The sequence below is a fragment of the Vicia villosa genome, linkage group LG3 (genome assembly GCF_029867415.1).
Source record: "Vicia villosa cultivar HV-30 ecotype Madison, WI linkage group LG3, Vvil1.0, whole genome shotgun sequence".
In the NCBI taxonomy this organism is placed as follows: domain Eukaryota; kingdom Viridiplantae; phylum Streptophyta; class Magnoliopsida; order Fabales; family Fabaceae; genus Vicia; species Vicia villosa.
Genome location: NC_081182.1, coordinates 209,346,019 through 209,360,048, shown reverse-complemented (window position 1 = coordinate 209,360,048; position 14,030 = coordinate 209,346,019). Strand labels below are relative to the sequence as shown.

The 14,030-nt window shown below is 33.6% G+C and overlaps 1 protein-coding gene and 1 long non-coding RNA gene across 2 annotated transcripts; both read left to right on the top strand.

The window, feature by feature from the left end:
- The first annotated feature begins 757 nt into the window (after nucleotides 1–757).
- On the top strand, nucleotides 758–6,429 carry LOC131593431 (uncharacterized). Its single transcript, XM_058865929.1, has 2 exons — nucleotides 758–920; nucleotides 1,025–6,429. The coding sequence occupies exon 2, from the start codon at nucleotides 4,307–4,309 to the stop codon at nucleotides 6,044–6,046; it is 1,740 nt and encodes a 579-aa protein (XP_058721912.1). The 5' UTR covers nucleotides 758–920; nucleotides 1,025–4,306; the 3' UTR covers nucleotides 6,047–6,429.
- Nucleotides 6,430–7,821: 1,392 nt separating this feature from the next.
- On the top strand, nucleotides 7,822–11,731 carry LOC131657240 (uncharacterized). The gene is made up of 3 exons (XR_009300545.1): nucleotides 7,822–10,885; nucleotides 10,973–11,440; nucleotides 11,519–11,731. It is a non-coding gene; the product is annotated as an uncharacterized LOC131657240 (long non-coding RNA).
- The last annotated feature ends 2,299 nt before the right edge of the window (nucleotides 11,732–14,030 follow it).

Below are 14,030 nucleotides of genomic sequence, written 5' to 3'. Positions count from 1 at the left end.
GTATTAAAGAGAGATTTTTATCGTGGAGATCCTTTTGCCGTAAAGCAAAGGTGAAGTAAAGGTGAATATTTTTTGGATGGCCGTGTGTTAGAGTATGTGGATCTTGAGGAATACAATCATTTTTCGAAATGAAACGTAGAATATTTTAGATACGGTGTGGAGCATTAAAGTTTTGGTGTGGAGACGGAGATTCATCAAAAATATTACTTATCCAAATTGTAATTTCTATGAGTTTAGCAAATTTCCCTTGCTATATTTATCGTAAGTTGTATTTGGTTAGTAATTTTTCTTTTTGTCGAGATTCATCTCGTTCTCATTTTGTATCTAGGTGAGAATTTTTAGTTCTCTTTGGTTAATATATCCGGTTTAAAATAAAATTTCCTAGACATTTGTCTGATACATGTATAGATAAAGAGTGAATACAAATATCTTATTTATTCCACATGACAAATAAGAAAAAGTAGTACGCATGTCCATGAATACTAATTAGCATCCCTAATCTTACTTATGTTTAACTTTTACATAAAAATGGTGTCTTCATAACTCTACATCATTCATATTGAACATAGTTTAATAAATTTTCTAATTAAAAACAAATGTCTACTTTCTATCACCAAAAGATGAAAAGTTTCTTAAAAAATAGATCTAAAATTTATAAAGTATTTTTATGTTGCCTCTTTTCTCAATATGCTTAAGAGACATTTATTAAGTGGCAAAAGAGCAATAAAATATATTAAAATATATTATGCATTTTAGTCCTACAAATATTTAAGTGTTTTTAGAATTGCATTAATATACATTGAATATATCTAAGTTCATTAGTAAAATTAAAAGATACAAAAATATGGCTAAAATTCTCAAATTTGTTTATGCTATAATTTTGTTTTTGTCCCTATTCTTTTTCTCAGTGAAGGCTATCGGTAAATCAATATTTTCCCTTAAATAACTTATATTTTTATCTTGTAGTTCTTACATAACCTTTTATCAGATTATATTAACATTGTTTATTCTATTCTTACTACAGTTCCATGTGAAACTGATGAAGATTGTTTAAAGGCGTATACTAACGAGAATATGTTTGGTAGCCTTCTCGTATGTCGTAATAAAGAATGTTTTTTTCTTGTGTTTCATGAATAATATATCTTACGGTAGAATATTTCATAAGTTGCCATTTAAGATTTAGGTTAAATGTGTTTTTATTTTTATAAATATTTTTAATTTCTATTAAAAAAAGATATATTTTGATTCATACAAAATTTTTATGCATGTAATTTTAATCTCTACTATTTTTAAAAATTTTGAAATTTTTTTAATTATTCTTTAAATTTTAAATTTTTGAATAAATGTTTTTATACATGTTTAGAATTTCTAAAATTTCTAAGTCGAAATTTTCATTACTTTTATAATTATCTTTTAAAATTTTAAAAATTTATATTTAATTTTTCTCATTTTAAAAAATTCTAAAATTTGGTAAATAAATATTTTACAGTACTTTTAATATGTGTGAAAAAATTGTTCAAATATTTAAAAATTAAGAGATAATTAAACAATTTTTAAAATTTTAGAAAATAGGAAGAACTAAAACTGTATGCATAAAAATATTATAGGGGCTATAATATGACATTTTTTTAATAGGAATTAAAAATAAAATTTAAAATATTTATAAGGACTAAAAATATATTTAATCTATAGATAAATCATCTGTGTGTTGCAAGGGTTTGATAAAAACATGTAATTCAATTATTTCAAAAATAATAAATTTACTGATTAAATATGTTATGAAATATAAGAATATGAAAATTTTAAATTTTATTTTATTTAATGTAATATTATTTTTAAAAAACAAGTGTGGACGGTCGCGCCAAACCCACATAGATCCTCAACTATGGCATCTCTGAAATTTATGTCAATTTCCAGATTTTGTATTTTACTTTGTATGTTGTACTAAATTGAACTTTAATTGTTCCTTGCAATACAATAGCCTTAACATTGTGGAGTTTTGTCTTATAGTGCAATGACACGACTACAAATTATGTTTTTGTGACGAAGTTTACATCTCAAACAATAAACGAACGAGGGTATAGGTCCTAGAAGCGTCATATTTTATTTTTATTTATTTAAAACAAAACAACTTTTTTTCTCGACACACAGTTGTTGTATTTTATTTTTTTTCAATTGTTTAGTTAGTATTTCTCACTTGATGTCTTTCTGAATTCCATTTATATTTTTGTTAATTTTTTTTATTAGTATTACCTCGGCTACATGGTCCAACTGAGAGGTAATATATTTTGCATTAACAAATTCAAAATTTTATTTTCAACATCTTATTTTAATTTTTTATTCGATATATTCAAACCCCTCAGTTTTTGTCCAAAACCGACGTGATATATCTTTTAAGTTGTTTTTTTTTTTTTGACAAAATATATCTTTTAAGTGAATTCCCAGAATATGGTGATATTGTGTTTTTTATATTTTGTATATTTAATTTATACTGTCACGTCAAATTTTAAGTAAAACCCACTTGACACTTATTTTGCATGAAATACTTTAGACTACAATATAGTTTCTAATTTTCATTTACCTATCAACACACAAACGTCATTTCTTCACTCTCACTTCGCCAAAAACCCTAGGCAATTATCAAGCTGAATTTCATCAAAAATCTTCCAAGAGATATTCACCCAACGTCATTTCGTCAACAGATATTTGTGAATACAAGATTACACTCAAAGATGTTTTTGATTCATGGCAAACTCAAATAAGCATTCAAACAACAAGACGGAAGCAGAAAACTCAAAGAAAAGCAAGCATTGATCACTCATAGGTCAACCCATTATGTTTATATGTTTATAGGTTGACTCAACACAAGCAAAACAAGAAGAATGCAGAAAAACAGCAGTTAGGTCGACCTACCATCAACCCAGGTCGACCTAAAATGGAGAAAAATTCATATACTCCTGCTAGGTCGACCCACACATCATTTAGGTCGACCTAAATTGATGAATTTTACATACCAGCCTGTTAGGTCGACCTACACATCAACTAGGTCGACCTAATCTGAGAAAATGTTCCCAGAACGCATCAGAAGAGGATTCTGGTCGACCTACTCCTTCAACAGGTCGACCTAACTGGGAGCAAACTTCAGCAAGCACTGCTAGGTCGACCTAACCCCTACAAGAGGTCGACCCAACTGATCAAGAAAGTTCAAAAATCAGTTTTTCTTGGTTCCAACTGTTATGCAATCATATATATTGTGCAAGGGTAATTATTCAATGCAACACCAACGACTGAAAGATACACAAACGCTTCTCATCTTCGTTCTTCATCATCTCCAACACAATTACACATAATCATTCTTGCGTTGCGGGTTAGTGATGAGTTCGATAACGTCCATAGAACGGAATTGAAGATTCCTAGTGGGTGAAGGTTTGTGGGGTTTGTTGGTGAATAAAATCTGCGGGTTTTGTCCTCCACGACGGGTGGTTCTTGGGGGTTTTTATCAAGAGGCGTTCATTGAGGATTCGGCTGAGTGTAACGATTGAGGAACGGGGAGTTCAAGGAATCAAGACACTGCAGAAGGGAATCAAAGTGAAGCTCTTGGATAACCTTGATCTTGCTCAAGATTAAGGGGGAAGAAGATTCAAAGGATCGACATAAGTGGTTTATCGTTTATCGCTTTGTTATCTTCTTTGTATATACTACTTTCAACATTAATGAAAGATTACCCAATTTCAATTTGGAATTGGGGGCAGACGTAGTCGTAGCGAGGACGATCGATGAACTGCCTAAACAAATATCGTGTTCTTGTCGCTTTTACTTTTTCATTTACATTCTGTTCATATTTGGTTATAATAGCAAATTGATCAACGATTCGAGTGTTAAGATTGTGAATTAAGTTCGTTCATAAACATCACAATCCATCACACATTGAATTACCTTCAATTTGATCATTATCACCAAGTGTTTGTATATTTGTTTCTATCACTCTTACTGCATTGCAAACATTGTCCATCATACAAAAAGTTAATCTGATTTTCATAAGAGAAACGTCTTGATTCTGCAACATATACTCTCATCATTTACTTCAAGTCTTTGACTGGTTTTTTAAACACATATATAATCGTTTCGATAGTGGTTCGGAATAGACGCGAGTCGATTCAGAATTACTTCCGCTGAAAAGTCGTTTTAAATCCGTAAAACTGTGAACGATCTATTCACCCCCCCTCTAGATCCTAAGGCCAGCGTCTAACAAGTGGCATCAAGAGCTCTGGTTTATTTCGTGCTACGTGAAACACTTATTGGAAAGATGGCTTCCGGACCTAAAGGGGCTCACAATAGAGCTCCAGTTTTCAACGGTGAAAACTATGGCTATTGGAAGGATTGTATGTGTGTCCACATCAATGCAATTGATAGGAACATCTGGACAGCTATTGTCAATGGTCCCTTTCAGATCACCATGACAAATGCAGCTGGTGCAGTTGTTCCAAAACCAGAAAATACTTGGGATGCTGAAGATGAAAAGAGATATGCATACGATTGGAAAGCGAGAAACATTCTAATCTCAGCTCTAGGAGTGGATGAATACTATCGCGTTTCCCATTGTAGATCCGCTAAAGCTATGTGGGACACATTGCAAGTTGCCCACGAGGGAACGGATGATGTCAAACTAGCTAGAATCAATACGCTAACTCAAGAATTCGAACTCTTCCACATGGAAGATGGTGAATCCATCAAAAACATGCAGAAGAGATTCGTTCACTTGAAAAATCGTTTAAATTCTCTTGATAGACCTGTTTCCAATGCAGTTGCTACTAACAAAATCTTAAGATGTTTGAACAGGGAATGGCAACCCAAGGTTACAGCAATAAAGGAAGCAAATGATCTAAACACCTTAGACATCACCACTCTCTTTGGTAAACTAGAAGAACATGAACAACATCTTAAATGCCTTGACATGCATGAGAAAAGGGCAAAGAAAGAGAAGAACATGGAGAAAGAGGTAGAGAAGAAGTCAATAGCTCTAAAAGCTTCAAGCTCCAAGACCTTAAGACAAGAGCTAGAGGATAGTGATACAAGTGATGACGAAGACTCCGATGATGAGGAAATGGAACTGTTTGTGCGAAGATACCACAAATACCTAAAGAAAAATGGAGCAAAACATTCTGACAAAGGGTTGATCAACTATAGAAAGCAATCAAACAAGTTCAAACAAGATGACAATAACAAAGGAAAAATCAAAGGTCCTTGCTTCAATTGTGGCAAAGTCGGTCACTACAAACCGAATTGTCCATACCTTGAGAAGGAGAAAGAGAAGAACCAAAGCAAAGGTCACAACAAATCTAGAAGAGCCTACATAGCATGGGAAAGTGATTCATCTAGTGAAGTCTCATCAAGCGATGAAGAAGAATTGACAAACTTATGTCTTACGGCTCATCAACACAAGAAAAAGAAACGTGTAAGTCATCTTAAACCTGAACTCGTAGATAAGGTATCTCATTCTCAACTAAAACTTGCTTTTGAAGAATTGCATAGAGATGCAATTGAAGCTTTCAAACTTTTGGTCTCAAATAAGAAAATCTTTTCATATCTTGAATCAAAAGTTGAGAAAACCGAAAAGGATATGGAAGCTTTAAAACAATCTATGCTAGACATTCAAAAGGATAAAGTTGAAATAGATCCTACATCATGGTTTGGTTGTGAGACATGTCACATTTGGCAAAAAGAAGTAAGAGATCTAAAAGCCAAGTTAGACAAGGCTCTACAACCAAAAGTGACTTTTGCGGTTGATCCAAATAAGTTCAAAAGATCGTATACTCCTTTATATAGTAAATACACTTTTGTACCAAAAGTATCAACTAGCAAAACAGCATATTCTCATCATATTACCTGTCATTATTGTTGCAAAAAGGGTCATACCATTGAAAAATGCAAATTTAGGAGGATTTTAGTTCCTAAAGGAGTATTTCAATGGTTGCCTAAGTGCAACAATTTATGTACTCACCACCTAGGACCCAATGAAGATTGGGGACCTTCCACTCTAAATTAATTTTGCAGGAAAAGTGTCTTGACATTGCCGAAAGGTTGTGGTTCCTTGATAGCGGATGTTCAAGATACATGACGGGAGGCATATCACTCTTTGTTGAGTTCCACGCAAAGAAAAAGGGGTATGTCACCTATGGAGACAACAATCGGGGAGCTATACTTGGTAAAGGAAGTATAGGTAACCCGTCTACCACAACTATAACTGATGTGTTACTAGTAGAAGGTCTTAAACATAATCTCCTAAGTATTAGTCAATTGTGCGACAAAGACTTCAAAGTAACTTTTACAAATTCTGGCTGCACAATAGAACATATTAAGAAAAGAGATATTATGTTTAATGGCACATGAGTAAACCACATTTATATGCTAAAACTTGGACGAAGGCATATAGGCATATAGGTTCTCTCAATTCAGTTACTACTTATTGTTGAAGAGTCAGTACACGTTTCTTTTGATGAATCTTATGCAAAATATGTCGAGAAAGGTCTTTCATTTAATGGTGCAGGTCCATCCACTGAAGACATTGTCAAGGATAAGGAAGATGAGAATGAAAGTATTGTAAAGAAAGATGCTGAGAGAGAGAAAGATGAGTCTCACAATGAAAATGAAAACGAAAGCATCTCAAACAATGAAGAACTTCCCAAGGCCTGGACAAATGTGAAAGACCATCCAATTGACAATATAATAGGAGACATCTCAAGGGGCGTTACAACACGCTCAAAGATAAGTAACTTCTGTCATCATTTTGCTTTTGTTTCACAAGTTGAGCCGAAAAACGCTAAGGATGCATTACTTGATGAGCATTGGCTAATGGCCATGCAAGAAGAATTAAACCAATTTAAACGGAATGATGTTTGGGACTTAGTCCCTCATCCGGGAGATCATCAAGTAATAGGCACTAGATGGGTTTTTCGTAACAAACTTGATGAAAACGGTGTTATTACTAGAAACAAAGCTAGATTAGTTGCCCAAGGTTATAATCAAGAGGAAGGTATTGATTATGAAGAGACATACGCTCCTGTAGCACGTCTCGAAGCTATTCGCCTCTTACTTGCTTATGCTTGTTCTAAAGACTTCAAACTATTCCAAATGGATGTTAAGAGTGCCTTTCTAAATGGCTATATAAATGAAGAAGTCTATGTTGCTCAGCCACCCGGCTTTGAGAATTACATGTATCCAACTCATGTCTATAAGCTGAAACGTGCTCTATACGGTCTTAAACAAGCCCCTCGGGCTTGGTACGAACGTTTGAGCAAATTTCTCCTTAGTCAAGGGTACTCTAGAGGTAAAGTTGACACTACTCTCTTTATTAAAAGAAAAGATGAGGATATTCTCTTAGTCAAAATTTATGTAGATGATATTATATTTGGGTCGACTAATGCAAAACTTGTCAAAGACTTTTCTAAGCTTATGCAGAGTGAATTTGAGATGAGTCTCATGGGTGAGCTAAATTTCTTCCTTGGCCTACAAATCAAGCAACTCAGTCATGGAACGTTTGTGAATCAAACTAAATATTGTACGGAGCTGCTCAAAAGATTTGGAATGAGTGAAGCAAAGGAAATTGACACACCTATGGCAACAAATACAAATCTAGACAAAGATGAGAAAGGTAAAGAGGTTGACGTGAAATTATACCGAGGTATGATAGGTTCACTATTGTATCTTACTGCCTCAAGACCAGACATTATGTTTAGTGTGTGTATGTGTGCAAGATATCAATCTTGTCCAAAAGAATCTCACTTGAAAGCTGTCAAAAGAATTCTGCGATACTTACGTGGAACTACTACATATGGCCTATGGTATCCAAAAGGAAATGAGTGTCATTTGGTAGGATTCTCCGATTCAGATTTTGCTGGCTGCAAATCCGATAGAAAAAGCACTAGTGGAACGTGTCATCTATTCTCAAACTCATTGATAAGTTGGCATAGTAAGAAACAAGTATCGGTTGCATTATCCACTGCTGAGGCAGAATATGTAGCTGCTGGAAGCTGCTGTGCACAAATATTATGGCTCAAGCAACAACTTCTTGACTTTGGTATTAAGCTTGATCGCATACCTATCATGTGCGACAACACAAGCGCCATAAACTTGAGTAAAAATCCTGTCTTACACTCACGTACCAAACATATTGAAATAAGGCATCACTTTCTACGAGATCATGTAGAGAAAGGAGACGTTACTTTTGAACATGTAGAAAGCAAGAAGCAACTAGCTGACATCTTCACCAAACCTCTAGCAACGGAGCAATACTTCAACATTCGTAGGGAATTAGGGATACTCGATATCTCTAATTTGGGCTAATTACGTTTGTTTTCTCTTAATATTATTTCTTTACTTTATGTATATATATATATATATATCTTTCTTGCTAACATTTTTCTTAGCGTAAAGGTAGTTCATCATCAAGCCAGGCGTCATATTGAAAAAGCGGTAACGTAATTGTTGTTCACTTCCAAAAATATTATTGATACTATAATATGCTATCAATTAACATGCTTATAGTGACTTCATGCATAAAAACTGCTCTTGCTCACATATGTGTCTCATGCTATCATTAACTACCTTTTATCTACTATACTGTACATGCTAGCATTGTTATCTATGGTTCTCTTGTTACTCTCCTATTCTCTTGTTTTCTCTTTTTGATGTTGACAAAGGGGGAGATAGATGCTGGATGTACGGGGGAGCTTTGTTGAGAGATTGCCTTGTTGAGAGATAGATGCTGGATGTACGGGGGAGCTCTGTTGAGTCTTTATCACTTACTACCAAAGCTTAGACGAATGGTTTGCCATCATCAAAAAGGGGGAGTATGTGAATACAAGATTACACTCAAAGATGTTTTTGATTCATGGCAAACTCAAATAAGCATTCAAACAACAAGACGGAAGCAGAAAACTCAAAGAAAAGCAAGCATTGATCACTCATAGGTCAACCCATTATGTTTATATGTTTATAGGTTGACTCAACACAAGCAAAACAAGAAGAATGCAGAAAAACAGCAGTTAGGTCGACCTACCATCAACCCAGGTCGACCTAAAATGGAGAAAAATTCATATACTCCTGCTAGGTCGACCCACACATCATTTAGGTCGACCTAAATTGATGAATTTTACATACCAGCCTGTTAGGTCGACCTACACATCAACTAGGTCGACCTAATCTGAGAAAATGTTCCCAGAACGCATCAGAAGAGGATTCTGGTCGACCTACTCCTTCAACAGGTCGACCTAACTGGGAGCAAACTTCAGCAAGCACTGCTAGGTCGACCTAACCCCTACAAGAGGTCGACCCAACTGATCAAGAAAGTTCAAAAATCAGTTTTTCTTGGTTCCAACTGGTATGCAATCATATATATTGTGCAAGGGTAATTATTCAATGCAACACCAACGACTGAAAGATACACAAACGCTTCTCATCTTCGTTCTTCATCATCTCCAACACAATTACACATAATCATTCTTGCGTTGCGGGTTAGTGATGAGTTCGATAACGTCCATGGAACGGAATTGAAGATTCCTAGTGGGTGAAGGTTTGTGGGGTTTGTTGGTGAATAAAATCTGCGGGTTTTGTCCTCCACGACGGGTGGTTCTTGGGGGTTTTTATCAAGAGGCGTTCATTGAGGATTCGGCTGAGTGTAACGATTGAGGAACGGGGAGTTCAAGGAATCAAGACACTGCAGAAGGGAATCAAAGTGAAGCTCTTGGATAACCTTGATCTTGCTCAAGATTAAGGGGGAAGAAGATTCAAAGGATCGACATAAGTGGTTTATCGTTTATCGCTTTGTTATCTTCTTTGTATATACTACTTTCAACATTAATGAAAGATTACCCAATTTCAATTTGGAATTGGGGGCAGACGTAGTCGTAGCGAGGACGATCGACGAACTGCCTAAACAAATATCGTGTTCTTGTCGCTTTTACTTTTTCATTTACATTCTGTTCATATTTGGTTATAATAGCAAATTGATCAACGATTCGAGTGTTAATATTGTGAATTAAGTTCGTTCATAAACATCACAATCCATCACACATTGAATTACCTTCAATTTGATCATTATCACCAAGTGTTTGTATATTTGTTTCTATCACTCTTACTGCATTGCAAACATTGTCCATCATACAAAAAGTTAATCTGATTTTCATAAGAGAAACGTCTTGATTCTGCAACATATACTCTCATCATTTACTTCAAGTCTTTGACTGGTTTTTTAAACACATATATAATCGTTTCGATAGTGGTTCGGAATAGACGCGAGTCGATTCAGAATTACTTCCGCTGAAAAGTCGTTTTAAATCCGTAAAACTGTGAACGATCTATTCACCCCCCCTCTAGATCCTAAGGCCAGCGTCTAACAATATTCATTTTCGCAAGAGGTTTGTTCTTCATTGAAACAATTTATATACCACTCTATTTTTCACTGAAATAGTTTATTGATCATTTTATTCAGGGTTTCTACGTTATTTTTTCTATTGATCATTCTGTTTCTACTATTTTCCATTTGTTTTTACTCAAATGTTATTGTTTGATCCAGGTTAGTCGCTTTATAGTCATGGTCGATTCTACAAACACCTCTCATATAACATTTGCTGCAACCACTATTAATACAAAATGTAAAAGAAAAACTAGAGGTGTCACGATGTATACCAAGGTGAAAAAAGACCACAAAAGTGGTGTTCGCTACTCGGTTAGAGTTGATATAGAAACCAACAGGGCTTATGGTGAACATGTTGAGGATTTTATGAGTTACATTGTGTTACAAGGTAGAAGTAAAGTGACCATTTTTTTAGATGATAGGCACGACGTTGATGATGACATAAAAGACGCCATATGGAAAGATATTACGGTATTAATTTTGAATTTTATGCATCTATTGTGTATATATGATCATTTATTTTTTGTTACTAATAACATCTCTATTGTGTAAACATAGGATATGTTCATTGTAAGTGCAAATGATACGAACGTGGAAAAGAAATTGCTTACATATTATGGTAAATGCTAGAGGGGCTTTAAGACACAGCTCACCCATGATTATATTAAACATGCAGAAGATAAAGAAATGCCTCCATACGAGGTGTATTCATTTATTAATCAATATTTTTAAGATAAATTTGTAAAGTCTCGCACCATTACTAACTTCTTGGCAAAGAGCCAAACAGGAAAGGAAAATCTGTAGAAATATCTGTCCACATAGGTTGTCTCATGGAGGATACCAAAGACTTGAATATACGATGATTGGAAAAATAAAAATAAACAAAGGGAGGAAGATCTGGGAGGTTCTATAACTCTTTATTGCATTTCATCTCCATTATCATGCTACAAGAAATAGAAGAGAGCATGTCAAAGAAAAGACGGTGAGTTCACATCATATGCTACGCGCCATGTGGTTCAAAAGATTGTAAGTAGATACTCTTTTCAACAATATTTATGTTAGTTAAATCAATTTGGTAAAGATGAAATTTTATATGTGTTATAGGATGATCTGGTTGAACAAACCAAAGTCGACTTCTTTACTTCAAAAGATCGTCATGACATCATGGTAGAAGCGATTGGTACCGAGGAGCATCATCGGCGTGTATGTGATTTTTGAAGAGGCGTTGGCTTCAAGGTATTTTTTGGACCATCTAAATCATCTAGAGAGAAAAAACTATAAGAGAGAGATTGAAGAGATAATTATCGTTGAGTTGGGGAAAGAAAAGGAGAAGTGGAAGGATGACCATGATAGGAAGTTAGAGGAGGAGGGGGAGACGTGGATGGAGGAGAGGGAGGAGATCTTGGAGGAGGAGAGGGAGATGATGTTTCAAATGGTCCGAGAGAGTGTATAGAAGGAGCAAGAGGAGCGAGAGGGAATGAATGAGAATGAGCTTGAGAAGGTGTCTGAGAAGTGTACCTTCGTTGTGCTTGAGGTATAAGTTGTATGTTTTTGTTATTATTGTTTGTTTATTTTAATTTTGTATTGTATTTCTATTGTTTTTATGATGCATAAATTGAATTCTATGGGTGTACGCAGCCACACAAATTAAAATAAGTTGGAAATGAACGTGAATGTAGTTAAGAAAGTTACGTGTGGTACAAGCGCGAAGGAAAGTTTTTCTGCCAACCAAGGCAATATTGAGCTCACACCACCAAAACAAGATAATATTAAGAGACTAGAAATGATGAATGAGAGTATAAAAAACCCATGCTTGGGTATTAAATTAAGTCATGATCTAGATTAGTTATTCGTACTTTCTAAGACTTATATACATGAATTTTCTAAGGGAGGTGTGTACCTAGACAATTCCATATTACAAATTTGGTGTTTGTAAGTATAGTTTTATGTTGATTTCTATTTATATTCATATGATCTTGTACTTTAACATAAAAATTTGCTCTTGCAGGTACCTCCATGGGTTTTATGTTGAAAGAAATTACTTGTGCTTTTTAACATCATATTATTTGTGTGTATTAGTGTGATATAAATATATGTAAATAATTTGTAGTCGCGACAACAACTCGACAACCATTCTTGTGGATACCATGCTATGAATTATATTCTTTATATTGTCTCCGAAGGCAATACAAATGGATGGATGAAGCATAAGGTATTAACTTAATCCACATATACACATATTTATATTTCTTAAGTTCGTGTTGTTGTAGTTTGCTTATCATAATTCAAATTTTGTTCTAATTATAGGAGTTTAACAACAAAATACCATACTTAAAAGGAGATATGGATGACATATGATCCTGTTGGTCCTGTGTCTTCTTATCTTGTTATGAATCTCGACAACAATAGTTTTTCTTTGCAGTTATAATCTTAATTTGTAAATGTATAAAGATTTTGTCATTTTTATGTGCAAATATGTAAATGTGTGTATTCTATCTTGATGAAAACAATGTAAATTTGTACATTTGGTATAAAATGATATGATATATTCCAACTCAGTCACATATTTTGTAGTTTCTATATAAAAAATGATAAAGGCATGTGAAAATAAGATTTAAAACAATGTAAATTTGTTATTCATTGGTTAATGAATTTAAAATGATATGATACATGTCAATGAAAATGATATAGACAAAAATGATACAGGCCGGTGAAAATGATACAAGCAAAATATGAGATTTAACCCATCGGTTATAACTTAAAATCGGGGTAAATGAATACTTGTTTACCTCGATCTTTAAATACAAACGATAGGTATATGGCGCGAGCAACAAAATTTAAAAAATAAAAATATGCAGTTGCTATAGATCGAACCTATGAAATTTTAATTTATAACTTCGGTTTTAAAAAAACTGAGGTGTTAAATGGTAGCTCTTCATGTCGCCCTTTGTTACCTCTTCTAGATAGCCAAAATTAAATATATTCTACGATCAATTTTAAATGTGTTATTTATAGTAGTGTACTGTGACCTCTTAGTCTAGATTGTAAGAGCATCTCATCCTTGAGCAAAAACACATATATCTAATAAACATGTGTTTTTTTCTAAAAAAGAAAAACCAACTTTGGTATACATTAAACATTTTTTAATGTGAAGATATTATGGTTATTTTCTTGCCTCATCTTGTGTTGGCAAACGTTATGGGATTTTGGGGTATTGATTTCTTTCACAATTGCACTATCTTATTTTATTTATATCCATATATATATATATATATATATATATATATATATATATATATATATATATATATATATATATATATATATATATATATATATATATATATATATATATATATAGGATTATATTTTTGTACAATATTAGATGGTAAATTTGAACTACTTCTGTTTCGGTAAATACTCGTTATCATCACACATCAAGTTGTTTAGTAAATGTGTTTACAATTGCACGTAAATAGTTGTTGGTGTAATTTCAAATGACAGGAAAAAGGTCAAAGAAAAGAGCACTAATGAGCAAGAAATCATAAGATGGCTAAAATTTTCATTATTTTATTTCTTTACAATTTAATATTTTTGATGCATTCTTAATATATAT